Genomic DNA, 24,809 nt, shown 5'->3' with positions numbered 1-24,809 from the left:
CTTTTTTTTTTTTTTAATTTAGAAAAAAATCCCCTGCAGTTCACCGGTTTTGCCAAATCTTTCTGCACATCTTTGCTCTGGCTTTTCTTTTTTGGTAACTTGTGCTTTCTAGTCTGATCCTCAGTAGAAGGAGCAATTTAAGAGAGAAAAATAAGATTGCATACTTGATTTCTCGGAATTGCCTGCCTTCATGGATCCTTTCTCCATCCCCTCACAGAATTTCTTGGCCGTCTGCCTGCCTAGAGGAGACATCCAAGAGAAGCAGGGGAATGGATGGAAGTTGGGTACTCTGCAGCATGAGGCCCAGATTAGTGCAATTGCTTTTAAGGTTTTAGGAGGCACAACGCTGCCAACCTGATCAGTGAACTCAGAATTTGATTTCAGGTATGCAACCTTATTTATGTTGAACACTCCAGTTGGCAACACTAGACTTTGATGGTTAAAGGCTGAGGATTATGTTGTTTGTTTGTTGTTTTTCTGTTTTTTTTTTGTTTTTTTTTTTTTTTTACATGGCTGTCTTGCATGTCACTTTTGGTGTCAGTGTGATCAGTCTTGGGTTTTTCTTTTTGCCATGCTATTTGCAGATCCTGTTACAGTACTTCTTTGGAAGGAATTTTGTGTGGAAAAAAAATAGCAGCAGCTTACATTTATTTTTATTCTAAACACCTCTAAGCAAATGTCTTAATTTCTGGAATCTATAAAATTTATTTTTTGTGTTGTTCTTTTTGCAATGAAATATTCCTTCTCCAGGTGATAGAGTGGTAATCTGATGCTGTTCTGTAATATTCAACTAAATGTTCACAAGCTTTCAAATCAGCAATCTTCTTTTCAGCTAACTTGGAATACATTTATTTGAATAATTCCCTTTTTATTCTCATTCCTCATATTTCCTCAAGGCACTTTCGTTTTTATCAAGAGTCTAAACTTAGCATTAAATCTGTTGTTCTAGAACTTGTGTTTTCTCCACCTTTCTGGTATCAGTGTTTCAGATTATAGCACCCGTTAATACATTTATATCTGCAGAAATGCTATTCTCTTTAACGTAGCAAATTAACCTAAAAGTCCTGAAACCTTTTTTTCTTAACCATCCAATAACTAAACCACATCTTGAATGCATGTATTTTAAAGCTAATAGCTAGAAAATCGTGACAAATAAACAGTAACTCAATATTGCTGCCAGTTAGGTATTTTCTTTGTCCTGATGAGTTTTTTGAGGTATCGGCATCAGAGATGAGCATGCCCCTGTATGTCCTTTGGTCTGTGTATTAACAATACTGAGTTATTAAGTACGGTGTGCATGCACGTAATAGCAGTTTTCAGCACCACAGATTCTGCTTTATGGCAATTGAATACCTTCTAATGAATGTAGGCAAGCTTCCTGGACCATGAGTTCCTTTGGATGCATTATTTTTCAACGATCCTGGGAATCTGGAGAGGTCCCGGTAGACTGGAAGCTGGCAAATGTTGTGCCGATTTTCAAGAAGGGTCAGAAAGAAGACCCTAGCAATTACAGGCCTGTCAGTCTCACGTCAGTGCCTGGTAAAATCATGGAGAAGATGGTTCTCGAACTTACTGAGGCGCACCTGGGGGACAAAGCAGTCATTGGTCCCAGCCAGCATGGGTTTGTGAAGGGTAGGTCCTGCCTAACTAACCTGATTTCCTTTTATGATAAGATCACCCGTATGGTGGACCAAGGGAAACCAGCTGATGTGATTTTTTTGGACTTCAGCAAGGCTTTTGACACGGTTTCCCATAGGATCCTACTGGACAAAATGTCCACCATACAGCTAAATAAAAACATCATACGATGGGTGAGCAATTGGCTAACGGGCAGGGCCCAAAGGGTTATGGTGAATGGCGCTGCGTCAGGCTGGCGGGCGGTCACCAGTGGGGTCCCTCAAGGCTCCATTTTAGGGCCGGTACTTTTCAATATTTTTATGAACGATCTGGATGTAGGAATAGAAGGTATTTTGAGCAAGTTTGCTGATGACACCAAACTTGGAGGAGTTGTGGACTCTGTTGAGGGTGGAAAGGCCTTGCAGAGGGATCTGGATAGGTTGGAGAGCTGGGCGATCACCAACCGCGTGAAGTTCAATAAGAGCAAGTGCCGGGTCCTGCACCTGGGACAGGGAAACCCTGGCTGCATGTACAGACTGGGCGATGAGACGCTGGAGAGCAGCCTAGAAGAGAGGGATCTGGGGGTCGTGGTAGACAGCAAGTTGAATATGAGCCAGCAGTGTGCCCTGGCAGCCAGGAGGGCCAACCGTGTCCTGGGGTGCATCAAGCACGGCATCGCTAGTAGGTCGAGGGAGGTGATTGTCCCGCTCTACTCTGCGCTGGTGCGGCCTCACCTCGAGTACTGTGTGCAGTTCTGGGCACCACAGTATAAAAAGGACATGAAACTGTTGGAGAGTGTCCAGAGGAGGGCTACGAAGATGGTGAAAGGCCTGGAGGGGAAGACGTACGAGGAACGGCTGAGGGCACTGGGCCTGTTCAGCCTGGAGAAGAGGAGGCTGAGGGGAGACCTCATCGCAGTCTACAACTTCCTCGTAAGGGGGTGTCGAGAGGCAGGAGACCTCTTCTCCATTAACACCAGTGACAGGACCCGCGGGAACGGGGTTAAGCTGAGGCAGGGGAAGTTTAGGCTTGACATCAGGAGGGGGTTCTTCACAGAGAGGGTGGTTGCACACTGGAACAGGCTCCCCAGGGAAGTGGTCACTGCACCGAGCCTGACTGAATTTAAGAAGAGATTGGACTGTGCGCTTAGTCACATGGTCTGAACTTTTGGGTAGACCTGTGCGGTGTCAAGAGTTGGACTTGATGATCCTTAAGGGTCCCTTCCAACTCAGGATATTCTATGATTATTAATAATAGTGCTTGATGCAGAAACGTGGACTTTATTGGCTCTGTAGCTTTTGCACCTTCAGTCACTGAGTATTTTTTCAGAAGATCTCTCTTCATTTTAGAATAAGTTAAGTTGTGTAGTTGGACTATGATAAGCAGGAGGCATATATGAATATTTAAAATCAATGTGATGTCTCTATCTACAGACATTCTAAAAACAATGAAGATGAAAATATCTTGTATCCTATTGAAAACACAAAGCTAACCAAAATCTAGAAGTACTACTTTTAGATACTGTAAACACTGTTTTGCTCAGTTTTCAGCTTCTCTGATGAAAAATATGGAACAATTATCCTAAAATACCTCTGCCAAAAGCTGCAACACTTTCCAAGTCAAATCAAGTTTTTGCTATCTTCATTTTTTTTTCCTATGAATTGTAGTGCTGCATTAGTATTTCAGAACCTTTCTGTATATAGAAAATTGGGAAATGTAAAACTGAAGCCCAGGTCCCTTCTGAAGAAGGGGGGCAGGAAGGAAAGCTACTGCGTGTGTCTTACTTCCATTATTATAGATAAGGAACACTAAAACCTAAATTCACAGTTCTAAATGTAAAAGATTGATTTATAGGCCTGACAGGTTCAATTTAGTGATCAGCTAAATCTTTCATTAGACTTCTGATTTTTTCATAAATGTCAGATGAGAACAGGGTGTGTTAGCATGCTCCGTGACCATGTTCCTGACTGAGTATGTAAAACAGGTCCTGCTGCTGGGGTCCCAGCCCTTCCATCCTGTCCCAGGGCTATCCCTAGGTTCATCCTCGTATTGGGTAACCGCACTTCATTTTAATGTCTTTTCTTCTTCAAAAAAAAAACACCAGTGCTAAGCGTATGCTGCACATTTTGCTCAGCTGAAAACATGATGACACTGAATTTTAAATAAATAAAAATAAGGCAGTGAGTTCATTTTAATGTAGGAAGGAAGGTAATGGATTACCCGTGTTTTTGGAATGGCAGTTCTTACATTTTTAATCTTCCCCATTAGCATTTATGTACTGCATCCAGAGATGAAAGCTCTGACAGAAGCAAGTCTGTCCTGCACCAGAGGAAAGAGATAATCTGAAACTCTGCAAGTTTGTGGCTGTGGGTTCAACCTGGGGTGGGAAGCCTCCTTAAAATCAACCGTGAACCTCTAAAATACCACTTCTTGGGCTAACAATTTTGATCATGTTTGTAACTTTTTCTTAATGTTTTTGTTACATTTTTTTCAACTTGTTTAGCACTTTTTTTGGTAAGCTTTTAGCTGTGTGCTTTACTTGCACAGTGAGCTTTTGAGTCTAATATCCTTGGTCATTGCTCAGGTGCCACCTGTAGCAGACCTGGTAGGCCTTCATGGACGTATTTCATAACCAGCATTACTGCTAACTGGACTGCTTTTAATGTTAGTTGTTTTGAGCAGATAGATATGTGAGAGGGCATTTCAAACTGATTCTTCCAGTGTTTTAGCCAGTACCTTTTAGTGTAGGGGAATGAAGGCTGCAGCCAACCAGCCTGAAAGCAGCAGCCTAGATTTAGCTGTAGCCACAAGCAACTCTTTCCAGTAGTAAAACAATCTTAGAATCATTAAGGTTGGACAAGACCTCTAAGATCACCTGGTCCAACCACCCCCCTACCACCACTGTCACCCACCAAACCATGTCCCCAAGCACCACGTCCAACCTCTCCTTGAACACCCCCAGGGACGGTGACTCCACCACCTCCCTGGGCAACCCGTCCCAGTGCCTGACTGCTCTTTCTGAGCAGAAATGTCTCCTCATTGCCAACCTGAACCTCCCCTGGAAGAACTTGAGGCCATTCGCTCTAGTGCTATCACTAGTTATCTATGAGAAGAGGTCAACCCACAGCTTCCTTTCAGGCAGTTGCAGAGAGCAATGAGGCCTCCCTTGAGCCTCCTCTTCTCCAGACTAAACACCCCCAGTGCCCTCAGCCGCTCCTCACAGGACTTGTGCTCCAGACCCCTCACCAGCTTTGAAGCCCTTCCCTGGACACTCTCCAGGGCCTTCTTGTACTCCAGGTGTCCTTCTTGTACTTAACTGAGATTTTCTTATTGGGAGATCACATCTTTGTCAGCTTTTTTTTTTTTTTGAATGTTCTTTTGGTTACGTTGCCTTTAATCTGGAAATCAAAGGGCAAGTGTTCTTGAACACATGCAGAAAACTAACCCTCAAGTTCTGGCTTTTTTCTTTTCAGAATATTATAGCAACACTTCTGTTCTGCACGTATTTATTTTATACATAAAGGTTTGTAAGACAGTTACATATTTATTCCTGCTAAACATATGACATGTTGCTGTTTACCAGAAGTAAAGTGTACTCTATTATAGCAACTAATGGTTAGAAAAAAAAAGACTTGATTAATACAGGAACTTACGTCTCACATCTTATAATTTTTCTCATGCTGAAGAGGGAATCATGGGGGCTGGGGGGAGTTTGCTACATGAGACTTCTGGTATGCTGGTTTGTGGGAAGTGATTTGCATAATGATTCATCAGGAGGCCAAAAAAAAGACACAAAGAATATCTCATTATATTCAGCCTTCAGTAGACATGCCAGGCTTGATGCTATTTAAAGGAGACAGTGTCTTGACCTTTATAATCTAAACCAAAACACCTTAAACCTGCAAAATGAACTAGTGTGTTTTTTTTTTTTAAACTGTGAATGTCCTCAGCCCATCACCCCAAACTAGTAAAATTTCTAAGTAAAGCTTTCAGTAATATTTCATTTTTTGACGTGTGTGTACCCATGCAGGGGCACATAAACATGTACCCAAACTTATTTGAAGCAAATGCATTGATAGGGACATGCTGTTGGGGGGTGGGAAAAAACAACAACAACAACAACAAAACACAAAACAACAAGGAACATGTTTGGAGAGGAATTTTGGTTTTGATATATTTTGAGATTTGTGCTATGCAAACTGTAATGACTTTGTATTAAAGGCATCTTAGGGAAAATGACATTTATGAACTGTCTTTTTTCATCTATGGCTTAGTGTTACTGAGAAACAGTTTTGCAGTATGGAATTTGTGTGTTTGCAAATAAGTAATTTACTTCAGAAAGGAGGACTATGAATCCATTTAGAAATTAGGGGACGCATTGCTTTCAGGTGGCCCATTAAATGCATTGTAGAGTGATGACTTGTCAGTGAGCTGGGTCACAGGAGACCTTTTCTCCATTAACACCAGCGACAGGACCCGCGGGAACGGGGTTAAGCTGAGGCAGGGGAAGTTTAGGCTTGACATCAGGAGGGGGTTCTTCACAGAGAGGGTGGTTGCACACTGGAACAGGCTCCCCAGGGAAGTGGTCACTGCACCGAGCCTGACTGAATTTAAGAAGAGATTGGACTGTGCACTTAGTCACATGGTCTGAACTTGGGTAGACCTGTGCGGTGTCAAGAGTTGGACTTGATGATCCTTAAGGGTCCCTTCCAACTCAGGATATTCTATGATTCTATGATAAAGTTGTGTTCAGTGATGTTTAGCCACAGAATCTTCCACTCTGCTCATGTAGTTTGAAACTAGTTTGTTGTATTTCCCTCAGTTTTATCAGATGTAGAATGTTTGACTTCCTTACCTTCCTAGAGTAAAGGAGATGAAACGGGATCTGTTGCAATTGCTCTGATATATGCTTGTTTTTTCACAACACTAGTATTTTTACTTCTCAAATACATACGATTCCAGTTCAGCAATTCCAGGAATTTTTAACTGGTGCTCTTATTGTAATGAATATTCATCCTAAACTTAAAAATCAGCATAGTTTTCCTGAATATGAGTGAAAATAGTAATGTCCAGTGAGTTTGCAGTGTTTTAAAGTTTATTGCCCTTCCAAAAATTAAACAAAAACCATTATAGCACAATAGGTGGTATCTGTCTTTTTGAGTACTGTTGATTTAAAAGCTCAATGAAAAGAGTATGTGAATTAACTGTATAATTCAATATGTTCTAAGTGTAACTATATGTAGTAGCTGTCTGTTGATGCGTAGTCTTTTTCCTCCAGGTCAGCATGATGGACCTCTACCACGGCAGCATGCGGGATTGCTTCCAGAATCGTTGATATGGGCATATATTGTGCAGCTCAGCTCTGCCTTACGGACCATTCATACAGCAGGACTAGCATGCCGAGTTATGGATCCAACAAAGATTCTTGTAACTGGCAAAACAAGGTAAAGTATTCATTTTCACTGTATACTGTGGTCTGTATTCATGATACCTGTTAACCATGCAGCTTTTTAGCAAAATAGCAAAGGCTTAATTAAAAAGTTCTATTAATATCTTATGTCAATTGAAAATGTTCTAGAACTTGTAAAGTTCAATTTAAACACATTTCAGGAAGACTTATGCACTATCCTCAATGTACTGTTGAGATCCACCACTGTCAGCTTAGAAACTTACTGATTTATTTGTAATACAAGGCTGTCTGTTGCACTATATCAAACAGTAAAATCAGTATTTTCTGCTTCATAATAGTTTGTGAAATACGAAGATAACTTTTTGTCATATTAAAGCATATGAATATTAGGGGAAAGGTATGAATATTTGGGGGAAAAATGGAGTAAACAGCAAAACTTACTGACGCTTCTTTTTTCTCGTTTCCAAAGGTTACGAGTTAATTGTGTTGGAATCTTTGATGTTTTAACATTTGACAACAGTCAAAATAATCCACTGGCATTAATGGCTCAGTTTCAGGTAAGACAACAGTGCTCTATTGAGGTTGGTGTCTTGGCACAGAGAGTACAGAAAACCAATGTGATTCCTTTTGGCAGATGAATATTTTAGTTGAATCGTAGTCTGGTATAACTATCTCTAAATAACTATTTTTTTATTCCTGATTTGATCTTCGTTTGAATTTGTTTGTAACTTAGAAATGTGAAAGCTCATTTTGCTATCTTCTGCTTCTGAAACTTCAGCAAACTCACAGAACAGGTCAAACTGTTAGTATTTAACAAACTGAAGTCAGAAATGGTTGGAATCACAGATCTCTAAAAGATCTTGAAAGAAAGAGGACGAAAAATCTTGCATTTAGTGATAGAGATCAGAAAATGTTTCAGTAGCAGTTTTTGCTCTTTCTCCTTTGTTTTAACAAATAATTAAGTGATGAATGACTGTAAACAGAGGAGGAAAAGATCTTTTAAAATATCTGCATTTAGGCCTTCTCCTCACTCCTAAAAGATTCGAGTGTATCTTTATTTTAGGCTCCTAGTTTTTCCGTGCTCTCCTGGCGTTCTCTGAAGTGTGGACTCTGCATAATTCGTGAATTAAGAAGAATCCCTTTAGACTTAACAAAAACTGTTCCACAGTCATCTGGAGCATCACTGTGTACAGGAGTGCCTCTTTCCCTAACTTCCCCTCAGGGTAAAGTACATTGCTTCAGCAGTCATCACGTACCCTGTCCATACTGGGAGAGAAAGACTACAGTAGGGAGTTGGATTTAATTTATTTTCATTAATTGAGCTTATTCACTGTGAGAAAATTGCTCATTCAGAGTCTTCCAGTAATAAATGAGATGTTTGAACTTTGGCCAGGCAGAAACTAGCTTATTGGAGACCTTGTCCTAGAACATATCAACTTTTTTAAATAATACACTAAAGCAATTTTTAGTGTACTTCTGGTAGGACATCAAAGGATCCTTCCTGTGCCCACCAGATACACGTCAATGGGCTTGTGGTAATAATTTAATAGAAACCAACTGAGAGGATACAGGGATGCAAGTAAGTGAGGGATTCCATTTCTAAAACTGTGGCGAGATTATGATCTAAATAATTCCTTAAATTTACTTTAATAGCAACAAGAGAAGAGATCCTTCTGAGATATTATGGCATTCAAGTAATTATAAAGCAAAATATTTAACGTACTTGGAGGTACAAATCTGAAAATACTTGCAGGTATGCCAATCTGTCAGAAGCATTTAGCACCACAGCAGCCCAACATTTGCCAACTAACTTTCTTAACACCTAGTTTTGCTTAGATACACGTTTTGTTTGCATGCTTTATTCATTCTTATTATCCAGATTGTTAAAGAATCACCACTAAACCAGTAGAGAAGTACTCTTCTGTGTGGAAGACGTACGCTGGAGTTAGAAAACATTGCATTACCTCCTTTTTGTTGCTTCCTCTAGAAAGGCTAGATTCTCATAATCCATTTTGTTCCTTCAGAGATTCTGGACTGAGTTAATTCCTTGAAATTCAGAAGTCGTTTATCACACTCTACCTTTGTTTGCCCTAGCCAGATAACACTACAAAATAACAGCTGCAGCTTGTCCTTTTTCCTCTCGATCCATGACCCAGTTCCTGAATTCCTCAGGGACTGTAAAAAATGTAGGTTATCTGTTGGTTTACTGCCCAGCTGATATGCATTTCCTTGTTGCTGTCTTCAGTGGAGGAAGGTATTTTTGTTAGCATTTGTCACTTTATGGCCATTTCCCATTGTTAATATAGATAGGAAAGAGTTTGGCCACAACAGAGAGGGGCTATGCAAAAGGATTGCAATTGTTCTTCACAGTCTGTTTTTCAGAGCCTGTGTTAGCTTACATGATCATTTAAGATTTAAAGGAAACTAAAAATACATAAATGAAATATGAATGGTCACTTATATTAAAAACAAGATGCTTAGACCTGTAGAAATTCCTTCCCCATCCTGCCTCCCTCCCCTGAATCTTTAAGTCATGTGTCAGTTACTAAATTCAGGTGGTAAAACTGTAAATGGTGATACAGGAAACAATAGAAGGTTTAATAAATACTGCTGTATTGGAATAAAAATGAAACTGAGTTCTCTCTGTATGAAATGAAGAGAAAACAGGTTCTATTGATTTAACAAGGGCTGTAAGGTTACATTTGCTCAAAGTAAATATTTTAATGTAGTAAACCAAAATAATTTTCACATACACCTCCCCAGATTTAAATAAACTAGCAGAAGAGGCATCTAAAGTCTTGATGTTGACTTCAAAATTAATAAATAATCTAGGAACTTGGAGGGACTTAAGTACAATTCCAGTACTTAAAAGGACAGGCAAATCTACAGAATTAGTGATTGAGCTGATACTGATCCAAGCACAGCACTCGAATAGGATAAACGAAGTGTCAGTTTCAAAGAACTTATGGAAGATGGATCTTGTCAAAAAATGTGATTTATTTGACTAGCTTACATGTCTAGCTGATGCAGCCAACTGTATAAAATGCTCATATATCTTGAGGGCTTTTGGCACAGGAGCGTATATCTTTTTAACATTAAAATGCAGAAAGAATACCTATTCAATTAATTTTTAAATTGCTCACTGACATATTTAAAATTCATTTGATAACAGAGAAACCATTAATGAAGAAGGCTGTTTCTGAGGGTATCTCCTTGAGGCTATTTTTTAGTCTAATGCTACTTTATATTTCCATCAATGACCCTAGATGATGGTGATACAATCTTTACCTGCAAAGTTTTTCAGGAGATAAAAAAAGAAAGGTTGTTACAGGTTACAGTTATTACTAATTGAATTGCTACTTAAATGATCATTAGTTGCATGCAAGATACGTTTTTGAACAAAAGGCAACCTGTACTTAAAAAATGTAGTAGTTTTCTTTGAAGTTGTGAATTGACTTAGTATGATTTTAATAGTCACTGTTGATAGTTACCATAGCAAAAGTCTTCTGGCAAGCTAATGGCTCGTGACCCTTAAATATGTGAAAAGCATGACATGGAGCATAAGCAGAGAAATGATCGTATCTGATGTGTACCTTGAACTGGTAAAGCTACTGCAGGAGTACTCCTTACTTCTAGTGTCCCTGCTTCAAAAAAAGTCTAGCAGTTTGTTTGCATCCTTTAAACTTCCTCTGCCTTGAAGCAGCAAGATCTGAATGAGGTTTTTTTTTTTTTTTTTTCAGAGAGGAGGGTAAGACTTAATAGGAATATATGGCTTTCTTTTCCCTGCAGAAAGATGGTGTGCTTCAGCTTTTGGGATGTTTTTACCTTGTCTACATGGATAGAGTTTGTCAGTGGATGGCAGTTTGATCCCTTCTGAAATAGGAATCTGAAATCCATAAATCCAGATGTCCATTCCATTATCTAATTAGACACGAGAAAAATAATAATCTGTGTACTTCTGTGCTCTTGTAAGAATTCGTACACTGGACATTGTAATAACACTTTATTTCAGGGTTTTAGGTGTCAGTGAATAGCGAGGCAGCTTCAGGGAGTGATTCAGCTTGCTTAAAATCTGAATTGTCCTGTGGAATACACAGATCTTCGATTGATCAGACTCTTAACTGAGTAACTTCAAGTTTAAATTCCTAAAATTAACGGGATGAATCCAAACCATTTTTCGACCAAAACACAAGTTAAGCATTGGCTGTAACTGGAACTGTGTGCTTGAGGCTTCATTGGTGTGTTGTATTATCTCTGCCCATTTTTCTGTTAGGTGTACTTAGCAAAATAAAGAAAACTCTTTGAAAATAAAAAGTCTGAATTTAGAATTTCCTAGCTGAAGCTAACATAGACCTTTCTCAACCATTTTTAAAATCTAATGCAATCTGTATTATGAAAGCAACTATGTAAAGAGACTATTTCTCCAATAGGGTCTTTCCTTAAGTTTTCTGTTTTGGGTATATTTGTCAGGGTTGGGTGAAAAGAATTTACATAAGACACCTCCTTAACAATTATTAGAAGTTGGAAGGTTCTAAGTAGGAGACTGCAGAAAGAAGATAACATTAACACAAATACTTCCATATTTTTCTCAAGTCTTTTGGAAACAAACAAGCAAAATAACAAAAATACCATTGTGCAGGGTAAAGATGTCTCAGTGCAGATACCTTATCAGCAAGGTTCTTCTGTTTTGTACAACAGCAGTGTCATCTGCTGCTCAAACTGTCTGTGCTTAGTAGTGGCAGCAAGTAGGTTCCCACCTTGTTGGTCCTTTTCATTTCTCTTTGCCAAAGTACAAAGCAATATTGATGCTCAGGAATTCCTGGTTCCTTAGGAAGTCAAGTCTAACAAATGCCAATCCCATCTTTTCCACGCATTGTCTTTATTGCTGTCCTATTTTCCATGTCCTGTTTCTGTCTTCATTAATGACTGCCCTGTTCCATGCTTTTAAACTTATGTCACATTGCTTATCCGTGTTTAAGTTGTGCTGCTTAATCATACGTTAGCAGTTGATACAGAAACAGCAGGAACGTTCAGAGACCTGGAAACATGTTCTTTACTTGGTGCCTCAACATCTGGAAGACGTGGCCGAAGGGAAAGAAGGCTCTGTTCAGCTGCTGCAGCCAAAGGAAGCAGCAAACACAGCTACCTACCCCTCTGGGTGGAACAGCTGTGAGGGGCTGTGGCAAATCCACCATCTCGGGAGTTTCCTAAAGTTTTAGCTACCAAATTCTAAACAGAACTTTCAATGTTGCTGTACTGCCAAATTGCTGACCTTCCTAACAGAAATGACAGCAGGTATACTCCCTGTGTGACAATGTTCTTTGCAAAACATTTTTCCTCCAGAATATGGAGTTGACATTCACAACAAATAGTAGCATTCACCTCTTAGCTTTTGCAAAAATATCTTTTCTAAGAGGAAAGTCAGGAAATCTGACTCTTAAATTCAGTCTGAAGCAGGCATCCAATATGGAAAGCTGCAAATGTTTCAAGTTTGGCCAAGTTACGTGCACCTGAAAGAGTTTCTATAGGGAGAATCAGGCAGCTTTTGCTACGAAGAGTACTGTCTGCTACTAAATTAGGCTTCTGCTTTCAGAGGTGACTTCAAGTCTGGTGTAGCTTTTTGCAGTAACTTCTTGTGGCTGTCCTTCTACCTGTAAAATCAAAATGGGCTAAATTTTCTGTTGTGACAAAGTCTATGCAGCTGCTTTCTCTTTTTTTTGAGAAGCTTTACTCTAAGGAAAGGGGTTTGTAATGCTAAGGATTTCTTCACAAAATGGGATGCCGCTCCAGTTGTTAGCCTTACAGGTCTGTTCCTGTCTAGTTACTTCAGGCAGTTCCTATCTTTTCACACGGGCCATTAGAGATGAAAATCTACGATCTGTTTGTTAAAACAAAAACATGAGCTGCTAGGTTCCAGTAGGACATGTTTCTGTTTTAATGAATAAGCCTTGATACGTATTTCTGTGTCTTGTGCTGAGAAGGCTTGTGCAATTTACTACCAAATGCTTGATTCCTCAGCAGGCAGTGCATGAGTGGTTAGGAAAATCTCTTTGTGTAGAGCTTCTGCTCACTACAGAAGATTTTGCTCTGGTACTATCATTAAGCTAAAATAAGTGGATTTTAAGCATTCAAGGGTAAATATACTATCTTGAAGCTCTTAGGTATCAAACAGGAGATCAGGACAAATTCTCCTCTGTATGTTTTAACCACTTGGACAGCTGTATTGAACTATAGCACTTCAGTTGCTCAAGTCCTTCAAAGGTTACTGAAGAATGATCTCTTTAAATGCCATCTAGTTCTGTAGGTAATATTTATCTATACTATGAATCTTATCTGTGCATGTTTTCCCTGTTAGCAAGCAGATCTGATCTCCTTGGGGAAAGTTGTGTTGGCTTTGGCGTGCAATTCTTTATCAGGAATTCAGAGAGAGAATTTGCAGAAAGCAATGGAACTGGTGACAATCAACTATTCCTCTGATCTGAAGAATCTGATTTTGTAAGTTTGCTACTACATTTATTTGCCAATGTCTTAAAAAAATAAATAAAAATACATCTTTTAAAGAAAATTACCTTAACATACAGATGAAAAAGTCAAAATAATATTTTCAGTTGCAAATAAGGTAGAACTGTCATTGAATGTCTGCATAGCCAGTGCATTATTAAGCATTATCATTTAAAGTTAATTAATATAATGCGTATTTTTATGGTGTATCTAATAAAAATCAGTGCCCTTGCTTTATTAGAGTGTTGTTAAAGCTCCTAATAAGAAGTTACTATTCAACTTTAAAGAACTATACAAAGCAAACACACACACCCCAAATGAAAAACAACAACAAAAAAAAAGAAACACACCACCACACAAGCCTTATAAGTAATCTTCAGTACTGGGTTTCTTGCCTGTTATCTACCATAGCAATATCCTGGTCTTATCTCACATTTTCACAGTTTCAGAAGATATTAAAGAATAGGCACATTTCCTTTTTGACCAAAGACGTGAACACTAGCTTTTCTTAGTCGTGTATTATTTTGTGGTGTTCTTCAGTACAGTCATTATTTCTGCTCTTGCAGCCTAAGAGGGGAAAGTAGAGAAATCTGTCCCCTCTCTCATTTGAAAAACAATTGCATGACAATCTGAATCTTTGCATCCTTCCCTCTTTTCAGGTATGCTCTTAATGTTTGAGTGGAGTGAACTAAGAAGTTCCATGAAGGCACAATCCTAGCTAATACAAATAACTGTCTGGAAATGTAGAAGTAAATTAACACAAATATTTTCTTCGTTAATATCTTTTTAATTAAACACAAATTGTCAACTCATATTAAATAGACATCAGGGTCAATAGTTGTAAAGTCGTAATAGGACGAACTCTCTGGCACTTGCAGCATGTTTAAGTAATCTTTTGGGGGTGGGGATATTTTGGCAGGTATTTGCTGACTGACCAAAACAGGCTTCGCAGTGTAAATGATATCATGCCTATGATTGGTGCGCGATTCTATACTCAGTTGGATGCTGCTCAAATGAGAAATGATGTTATAGAGGAAGACCTTGCAAAGGTAAATAATTTGGTAATTCGTACAGGAAGACGTATAGTTGGTAATCCTACAGCTCTACTTTAAGGGGGAATGTTTTCTAGGTACTTTTTCTTTTGTTTGTTTAGCAACCCAAGTAAGCTGCTTACAGACTTAACTCTGAGTGCAAGGTACTGAAAATCCAAAAGTTCTAAAAACCACTAGTTTTAGAAAGTGCTTGGCTGGCCTTTAACTCTAGGTAGCATCTTTATATTCAACCAACAGTCCTAGGAAAAGATTTTCTTTACTGAATGGTTAAAAAGTAGTATTCTGAGTTCATAATGCTTATACGTCATCTCACACTAGATCATCTAGCTTGTGTTAGAGGTTATAGAGCAACAAATGCTTTCTTCAAATTCTTAGATTTAGATTTCAGTGCCACTTTACTTATCTTATTCCTTTCCCAATGAATGGTTGTGGAAGTAAAGGTTGTGATCCTCGGTTTCCCTGAAATGTGCACCTTTTGCTGTGTGGGTCTGGTTAGTCTACCAAGTTCAGTCATTGTATTGAGTGCTAGCTACGAAGAAAATATGTACTTTGTCCTATGTTAGTGTGTATTTGTTCAGTAGGAAAGTGTTTGAGCTTCATCTTGTCTACTTATCAGAAGCCACTGATCATAGGATTTTCTAACATGACTGCGATAACATTGCAGAAAGCTTTCATATTGCTGAAGATTTGTGTAGTCTAGTGTATTCTGTTTCTAAGGATTTAAGTCTTGCAACTCCTTTCCCTTACATGCCCCAGATAAGCATATTTGAAAAGCAATAGATAGGATTCTGGTGAACTGGTACTGTTAACTTTTCCATGATAGACTTGTTGGAAACCTGCTTTTCCGTCCTTAGTGAAAGATGAGGAAATCTTTCAGAAGCAAAGAGATATAAAGCAGGTTGGTGTCTACTTTGGATGCCTGACAGGTGCTCACTCTTCCTATTAATAGTCAACTGATCCTACTCTGAAGATGTTTAGGATCACTTCTTGTCAAGGTGGCCCAAGATGCCTGCACAAATTTGGGTAGCTGGACCTCTTCCAATAACAAAAATGGAGATTGTCCTGTAATCAGCGTTAAGGAGTGTACGTTTTCAGTCAGGTTGCTTACAGCAGTTGCTTTTCACTGGTGAGCACAGCCACCACAAATCCAAGTTGTTGTGTAGCCCCTAGTTTGGCAGTAGCTGCTTATCTAGCAGCAGTAAATAGCAGTTGTTAATTAAATATCATACTATAACTTGGTTGCACTGTCACATATTCCATTACCATCAGACCTACAGTACTTAGGTCTAGCCATATACCCTCTCTTCATCATTGCTGCAAAGAATGTTAGAACAATGTTTGTATGTATGTTCTTTCATCATATTCTCCAAGCATGCAGTCATCTGCAGCTTAGGGGCTTCTAATTCCTGAAGTGGTTTGTATGTAGTTAATAACTTTACTACACTTGAAGCCATGAATATTGTTATTTGCATTTCACATGGCAGTTACCCCATTACTCTGTCCTTTCCCTTCTTCACCTGAATATTCCTATCATCTACATGTCACAGCACTCAAGTATGCAAAGCCTCAGTTTTTAAGTCCTCTAATAGAGTCTGTAGAAGAATTCCCTGCCCTACAGGCTACTCAGCCTGCAGAGAGGCAACCTGGAGCCTTAGAGTCAGTGTTGGTGTTCAATTTTGTCACCATTGACTTGGAATCTGCAAGGCTGTAGCATTCACATACATGCATTTCTGGCTTTTGTGTATTTGGGCACATGCCAAAAAATTATTTGGAGGTTGTGTAAACCTCTGCTAGCTGGACAAGGTAAGTCTTTTCTGTCAACTTCTAAGTGCAGCTTCAAGTGACGTACAAGCTGTTCTGCTGTGTGTTTTTAGACTGGTAATAAAAATCTTGCAAACCCATAGGCTGTCTGAGGTCAAGCTATTATCACCTTGACCTATTTTATTTACCCAGCTGTGCACAGTAATCTACTCCAGACTGAACTCATTTGAAATCAATATGATCATGCATGAAGTGAGATGCAGTTTAGCATGAATAACACTGGAGAGCTGGGCCACTGGAGAATATAAAAAAAATATCAAGAGAGAATCTTTTTTCCCTGCCAGCTTTGAGGAGCTTTACTTAAACGGAAGATTAATCCATAGTATAATGCAAGCTAGATTAAGATGCAACACTTTACAGTAACCTAAACGATGATGAAAAATGTATGAAATAATTTTTTAATTGCATGTATTATGAGCATTTTAAATGCTATTGTTTTGTCTTTTGTATGAGCTTGTTTTGACTGCTTTGCCTCTGATATTGAAGGACTTGGAATTAATACTGCATTAAGTAAAAATTAAATTTATAGCCTTGTGAAAAAACTTGTTTCAAAATATTGTATTAGACTGCTATTCCAATTGGTCTGATATTATTGTTGCTAAACAATATTAACTAACAATGGCCTACAGAACATTTTCCAAGAACACATTTAGTAGAGTATTTCTTATTTACCTGAAATTAGCTATTGTACTGTTCACTTCTACAGTCTTGATAAGTGCCTGTGTATGTATAGACATGCACGTATGCTTGTGTGTGTGTATATATATACATACACACATGCATGTGTGTGTTAACATTGTTTAATGTACAGTATTTTGACATACTTTTAAGTGTAGGCTGGCAGGAGAGTCGAGACTTGTTTCTGCATAGGGCTAGGTTGCCTGATCCAGCTTCTGCTGGGGCAGTAAGATGTCACTGATTGTTAAACCTCCACATTATAACTTGGCTATGAACTGCCAAGATTAGATTTGGGACTACCAATACACAATATAATGTATTGGATCTCTTTCTGAAACACGCAGTCTTAGAATAAATACATCTCTGTAGTACATAGTGCTTCGTTGCCACTACTACTATATATCTTTGCCAAAAAAGTGTCTTACATTTCAGATACTTTAATAATCTTTCTTGTTTTCTAGGAGGTGCAAAATGGAAGGTTGTTTAGGCTTCTAGCAAAATTGGGAACAATCAATGAGAGGCCAGAGTAAGAAATTCTTGTTTTTGTGGTGTAAAGTATGCAAAATCCAGATTGCAATGCAAGGCTTCTTCCTTTGTAAACTTAAGTTAAACATTTTCCCCATATTTGCCTCTTAAGGATTTAGTTGTTTAAGAAGCCTTGAAACAATAAGATAAGCAACTTTGACCAAAATAGTAAAGGAAAAGAGAAGGCTACGAATAGGTATGCCAAAGTTGCTTCCTCTTTTAGTATGGATTCTCTTGTTGGTCTGTTGTGAGTGACAATAGTTTTTGAGGAAATGCATAGCTTCCTTGATCTGTAGCATATGGCATAGCTACCAGCTTTAAGCCTGTTAATTATCAGCTTTTTTTTTTTTTATCAACTACCTTATAAAAAATTAAATGTTCATGGTCTGTTTTCTATCCATTATTGTTTTTCCCGTTACTGAATAGACTTGGGTAAAAGCTGTTTATAAAGCTAGTTTCTAATATTCACATAGTATACTCGTTGTAGATGGCCACTGCTTTCTTCCATTCCTTTTGTTGGCCATCTGTATGCATTAGCTTCAGATACTTCAGCTGAGTTGCTTTGATTGTTATCTTCTATCTGTATAGCAGGAGGGAAACTGATTTAATTGCAGATTATAACAGGAAGCTTAGCAGAGCAATGAGATTACTAGATTCAGATCAGTCATGTATATTTGTGGGTTTTGCTTTATCTTTAACTTTCTGAGTTTTAATCTGAGCCTTTGTTTTATACCAGGTTTCAGAAAGACCCAACATGGTCAGAAACTGGAGACAGGTATTTACTAAAGCTCTTTCGAGATCACCTTTTCCATCAGGTGACAGAAGCGGGTACTCCTTGGATTGACCTCAGTCACATTATCTCATGTCTTAACAAGGTACACTGTACTTGGGTTAGCTTTTAAAAATTGCTTGGGTTAATTTGCTTTGGTGGGAAATATTGTTTTAAAGAAAGATGCCATTGACAGATTAATTCAGGTTTACCTTATGCTTATTTCTCCCCTATTTTGGATGAAAATGTATTCCCTAAGCTAATATTCAAACATTTATGGATGTTTTAAATAAACTTAGTAGCATATTTATTATTAAAGCTTGAAATTCACTAATAGAGCATGAAATACAGTATTGACTTGTTCATCCTAGAATGCATTGAATACTGTGAATAAGCAATGCTGGTCCCTTTATGCTACTCTGGTCTTTCAATACAGCATAAAGGATCCATAAAACCCCTTTAACCAGGAGGTTTCTGCTGATATAGTTATTGCAGAAGATGGTCATAAAGCAAGAGGATCCATTCCTTAAACAGTTTTGACCAGAGCGGAAGACAGAAGTGTGTATCAGGAGGGGAGGTGTAATAGAAATTAGTGCAAAATCCAGCACCTTCCTAGACAGCAAGGAAAACTTCTGTGACACAAATGTTAAGTATGTTTCTGGTAACTCAGGGTGCCTTGCAGTTTCTAAGCTGCACCACTATCAAAACTTTAGCTGAGTGCTTTCATGGTTAATAGTGGGGGTTGCATGAGAGACCACAAGATCTTCAGTAGTTGTAGAACTTCTTGTCTTGCTCCATAAGTTAAAAAGTACATGAGCTGATTTTTTTTTTTTGTCAGATCAGCTTTTGACTTATCTTATATTGTTTTATCAAATTTGAATAACTTGTAGGAGAATAAGATGTTAATTCCTTTCTTCATAGCTGCTTGGTCATTCTGGTCATTCCACTCACTACATAGTGACAATATGCCATTTGTGGATAGTGTTGTTTTCTAGGATTAGGATAGCCAACTTTCTCTTCCAGGAAGATTTGAATATATTTGGATCCTTTGGCACATGACAGCAGGGTAACTACAGCTATATCTATTTCTAAATTGTCACAGCTTTTTGTCTCCTATTAGACCACTGCTGTGCTTTTTTTAACCTCCTTTTCATCTTTCTGGTTGGTGTTTGTAATCACTTTAAAAGTGATATTAAAGGGATGCTAAATCAAAAAGCATGTTGATATCCAAATAGACAGTGAAATGTCATCATGATTTGAAAGCAGTGACCAGTACAGTTCTGTAGCAAGTGGGGAACAGTCCTGAATTTATAGGTAAGAGCTTCCAAAGAATGCCTTTTTCTGTAAATGCTCATAGCTTACCTTTTCAAACAGAGGCTCTTCTCTCCTGTGGTTGTGGGCTCAGTACACGAAAAATGTAAGTCTTAGAGAGCTCCACTTTGGAAACACACTCTAAAAAGCACTTCTGAAACTGTGTGCTAGTAGAAGTGGTTATTTGGGCTTCCCTGCTGTGCTCCAAAAACATTCCTTTTGAGCGAAACTTTGTTCAAAAAAAGTCTTTTCTTCAGTGTTTCCCAATGTGTTTTTGGGATCTTTTCTGCTGAGATGCTGACTTCTGTATCCACAGGAGAAGAGAAAGAAAGCCATATTGGTGTTTCTAGTCAGCTGTGTGGCTTTCTTAATACAGATCTTCCAGATACTAAATTCATAAGAGCTTTCACTGAATTTGTGAATGATAATGTGAATAGTAAATGATTTCTCACTATTATTTTGTAATGGGTATTGGAAAAGATATGTGATTTTTGTCCTACTCACGAAAACTAAAAGTTAATTGGCTTTCTTTTGTCCTTCTGAAACTACTCACAAAGCAGAAGCTTTAAATCTGGGAGCTTCCATCTTCTAAGATTATGATCAGTGTTATTTTTAGAAGACAAATGCAAGCAGTTTCAAACTTGCTATGTTGCTCCAGACAGCAACCAACATCTCTGTGCCAAATCTAATTGCTGTTCTGCTATTCAGTACACATTACAATGCATTTATTTTATCCTGCTGGGACTGTGTTTCCAAAGATTGTCTCAACAGTATCATATTCCATTTGCCTCTGTCCTACCTTCTGCATGGGAACACGAAAGTTTATAGTGTAAAGTATTTGGAAATATCAACCAAAACAGCCACACAAATTTCTCATTGTAAGATTCAGACAGTTCTCCACTGAACATTTCTTGAAAAGTGAGGTCATAAGATAGCATTGGAAGGGACTTTGGCACATAACATATTATACTGTTCCAAATTAAGACTTTGTAGTACATCTCTAATGTATGTAGTGTAACATACATGCTTGTCTTCCAAATCACTGCTTTTCTATCCTGTTCCTGAATCTTTCTATTAAAAGGAATTCAGCAGCTTCCCTGAGGAAGATAATGCCATTTGTGGAGCTTCGTGTTTTCAAAATTTCATGACAAAAGCACTTCTGCATCTGTTACAGGCAATTGTCACCAAACATTAGTGAGAGCAGTTGCATGGCAGTCTCTTGGAAGATTGTGCAACTCAGTTCTTCAATTATGTTATTACCGAATTTGATAAATCAGAACAAAACCTGAAAATAGATGTGGAATAAATTTTAATCATTACGTCTGAATTGTTCATTATGGACTGTAACTAGGTGATCTTTTTCATAGAATAAGGGAAGAAATATACTGTACAGAAGGCTTAAAATCTAGTTTGTTTCTAGTGCTGCCAAAAAAATTTAGGTTTGGGTTTCTACCGTTGTTCAGAGTATTTGGGGCTGGTCCATCCGTTAATTCATTTTCAGAGTGGACAAGAAGTTCACTACCTACCCTACTAGGAGGCTTGTGGATCTTACATGCAAATGGAGTGAACTATGTGCAAATGTAATGTCAAAAGTGTTTTTGTTCATCAGGAGCTATCTGGAAATTATGCTAGGTTTCTATACAGGGGGAGATAAGGTAGTATTGCAGGATTATTAGCATTATGGAGAAAAAAGATTAATGTAGTCCACAGGTGGGGGATGTATATCAGGTTAAGACCAAATGTCTGGATTTTTTGCCAGGTATGTGTTGTTTTGGTGCAACTCAGATCCTTTCTTTGTGTGTTAACAGATCTGTGCTACACCAAAACAGTATACTTGCCAAAAAATTGATTGTTTTTGTTATCGGGGAAATGTTTTGCCATTTCTTTCACACGTCTTTTATTTTATCTTTTGCATTCTTGTTACAGTTAGATGCTGGTGTGCCAGAAAAAATAAGCCTCATTTCCAGAGATGAGAAGAGTGTACTTGTGGTAACTTACAGCGATTTAAAACGCTGCTTTGAAAATACTTTTCAAGAACTGATTGCAGCCGCAAATGGTCAGTTGTAGTATTTGCTGAAAGCATGCAGGACATTGCTGAGGAACTTAACAAATAGCAAATTGCACTACAGCTGAATTGTTGTTGTCATCTCATTTCACATTTGGGAAACAAACAGGAGATGAGCAAAGCTGCTTGCACTTCAGTCAGGTACACTGTTACTTGAAGGGAAGAATGTTTCACTTATCCTAGAGCTAAGGCTGCCATTGGAGGCTTTATCTGTGAAGAATTTATTTTAGATTAAGGAACACATCAGGTGCATGATGTTCCTGCTTTTATTTTTTCCACTTGTATATGCACTAATTTTAATTTTTTAAGACTTTTCTGATCTCTGAAGTTTTGCCACATTATATACTTAAGGGAAACTCTTTGCAAGGACATTTCTGGGATACATTTTTGTCACTGAGGATAAAGCAGAATTTATTCATTTTTGATATTATTTGCACCCAGAATAGCATAAAGGACCAGGTAAATAATTTAATAGAAATTGTGTTCTATTAATTACTGTTTAGTTCGTAACCTCTGTAAAAGTGTGTTGTATGCAAGCTCTGTATGCCACCCACTGTTAGCTCAAAAAAAAAAAAAAGAAGATGAAATGAAATCGATCAAGTTGAAGTATCAATGAATTGACCCCCTCCCTCCTTTAAAACAAAAAAAAAAAAAGGAAAGTCCCATCATTTGATTTAAACTTTGTCTAAGCGAAGTGACGAAAATAGCATCATGGGAAACATCTATAGTTTAAGGAGCATATCAAATTTGCTCTAAACACAACCAGCGCCTTTTAAAAAAAACTGTTTGTATGTTTTCCTGCTAGTCAGAAGCATTTACATTTATGCAATTTTTTTAATAGATTTTTTTTAAAAAGAAATTGTGTTTAAATGCCTGAGGTTTCAGGAGTGTATTACTTAGGTTATTTACAGTATAATTTTTGTATAAAGTTCTGTTCTTTGAACCACAGCTTTATTATGGTACGCTACACTGGATACAGATACAAAGACACTGTTAAAAGAAGATTAACTAAACACAGCAGTTGTCTGGCATCAAGAGCTTTTCAAGTTTTACAGCCTGAATCTGGAGGGATAATGATCTGCTGTGCCTTTGCAGTCACTGCTTAGCCCAAAGTAATATTACTTTTGATAATACTCAACACATGAATATTCCTGAAGTAATTCAATCTCAAAAGTCTGGAATTTTCCTCCTCAATTACCTTTCTAATATTTGGACATGCAGTTCTCTCCAAACTTGGGTATTCATGGGATTTCTAGTTAAACACCTACACTTTGATACTGAAGACTGCCAAATATGTAGGAATTTTCTTTCTTAAAGCAGTAGTGAAGACTGTATCTATTCTTTCCCAGCACTGAATGTTTTAATAGCACTGGGTGCTCACCATGAAGAAAATGTGGAAACTCAAAAGGTCAGGACAGACTCTTAAGCACTTGCAACTGATGTTACTGGCATCAATTTTAATAATTCTCAATATTTGTAGTTTTCAGAGAAGTTTTTAATATTTCTCTGTCCACTTTTATAAGCTTTAAAAATGATTCTCCGCCTTGAGACTTGCAGCAAGAAAAGCAACTCTCTTCACTTCGAAAGCTTTGAAGACTAGGGACATGCTTTACACATTTTAGAAAATGTGGTTGAATCCACATTAGGTAGCATCAGTTGTTGAGTTTAAAGATCGATTATTGTTGCATTTGATCGAATGAATTTTAAAAGGAACATAATGTTTAATATTCAAACGATAACAGTTGCCAGAATGTTCTTTTTAATGTAAAAGGAACAGGAACTTTGAAAAGTGAACATGCAAAACAGTCTTTTATCATTAGCTCATGTATTTGAGGAAGAGCAGCTGTCTTTTATATGTTTTTTGACAAATCATATTGTAATTCTTTTGTACAAAAAAGAAGTACTTGTATTCTAGAAGAAATATGAAATGCTTAATTTATAAGCGGGCTGAGGTTTTTTCCAGTATTGTTTTCTTTGAAAATGAAAGGGGATCATCTGTTCAGTTGTGGGGTTTGGGAACCTTTGAAAATTTAATTTGTGGACCAATATTTTGTGAAAGTGTAAGGCAGGGGTAAAATAGGGCTTGAATTCTCATCCTTTTTAGACCAGCAAACCACCCTCTGCAAGACATGTCTAAATTGCAAACCTGTGTGTATTTGCATAATGTCAGTTTGCTTCAGCCCCTAATAACCTCAGGACTTGGTTTAAAAATAAAAAGGTAGACAGCTAATAAGTTTTCATACATAAATAATGTCAGCCAGAAAATATTTGGTGTCAGGTGATGCATAAAATAAAAAAAGTTGAGCTTTGTTTTCTATTTATTTCATTTGGTCTGTATTTGGGAATGATTTGAACAGTCTGAAGTTCAGCTTGGGTGTTTTTTGGGGGAGAGCCCTTCTACCCCATTTTAATTCCATTTGGAAGGTTGTCCTAAAGATGTAGTTTGATCTATTCATAGGAAGAATTGTGTATATGTATTTATAAAGAAGAGCCACCAGGATGTGCCGTCCCAGATGGGAAATTTCATTCTGACCTTCCTATTTTTACAGCTAAAAGCACAGAAGGGACAACCTTTGAAATCATGTGATGTTGGTCATTTTAATTTTTTGTACCTGTTTTAAATTTTGTTGCTGTATTTACTATATTGTAAATATTTTGTTGAGGGTACCTATGTATTTTTGATTTGCCCTTGTTTCAGTAATTCAGGTGTCAACTGCTTCCCCTAAAAAGCACCGGTATGTTAAGTTCTAATGCCATGATCCCAATATGTGTTACTCATCTTTAATCCTGTTTTCATTCTTCATGTGTACAGCAGTATTTTTAATAAAGAATACCAGAAATAATGTAGCCTTATTTTAACAACATGAAGCATTGAAGTTGGATACGGAGTTTTTCAACTTTAATGCTGGAATTGTATTTTATTCAGTTGTATTTCTCGTGTTCGGTGTCTCCAATGCAAAGTTTAAAAAAATCATGCTTCACGAAGAATGTTTAGTGCTTGCCACTTAGAGTATACATCAGATTTATATACCAGATGCCCTAAAACTTACAGGTGCTGTT

General features: G+C 37.8%; 1 protein-coding gene across 7 annotated transcripts in view; it reads left to right on the top strand.

Moving 5' to 3' along the window:
- Positions 1–24,592, top strand: part of PAN3 (poly(A) specific ribonuclease subunit PAN3) — an 83,601-nt gene extending 59,009 nt beyond the window's left edge. For 5 of the 7 annotated variants that reach the window (XM_038174914.2, XM_038174907.2, XM_038174906.2 and 2 more), the window contains 7 exons: positions 6,896–7,061; positions 7,497–7,584; positions 13,383–13,522; positions 14,448–14,577; positions 17,541–17,605; positions 18,341–18,479; positions 21,611–24,592. In XM_038174914.2, the coding sequence (XP_038030842.1) occupies positions 6,896–7,061; positions 7,497–7,584; positions 13,383–13,522; positions 14,448–14,577; positions 17,541–17,605; positions 18,341–18,479; positions 21,611–21,751 (869 nt within the window). In that variant the 3' untranslated portion in view covers positions 21,752–24,592. Of the gene's footprint in view, positions 1–6,895; positions 7,062–7,496; positions 7,585–8,090; positions 13,348–13,382; positions 13,523–14,447; positions 14,578–17,540; positions 17,606–18,340; positions 18,480–21,610 lie in introns of those variants that run through there. The other 2 variants (XM_038174921.2, XM_038174925.2) reach the window with 2 other exon arrangements.
- The last annotated feature ends 217 nt before the right edge of the window (positions 24,593–24,809 follow it).

This window comes from Anas platyrhynchos, chromosome 1 (genome assembly GCF_047663525.1).
Source record: "Anas platyrhynchos isolate ZD024472 breed Pekin duck chromosome 1, IASCAAS_PekinDuck_T2T, whole genome shotgun sequence".
NCBI lineage: Eukaryota > Metazoa > Chordata > Aves > Anseriformes > Anatidae > Anas > Anas platyrhynchos.
The sequence above is the reverse complement of the archived record's forward strand: the minus strand, read 5'-3'. Positions and strand labels throughout refer to the sequence as shown.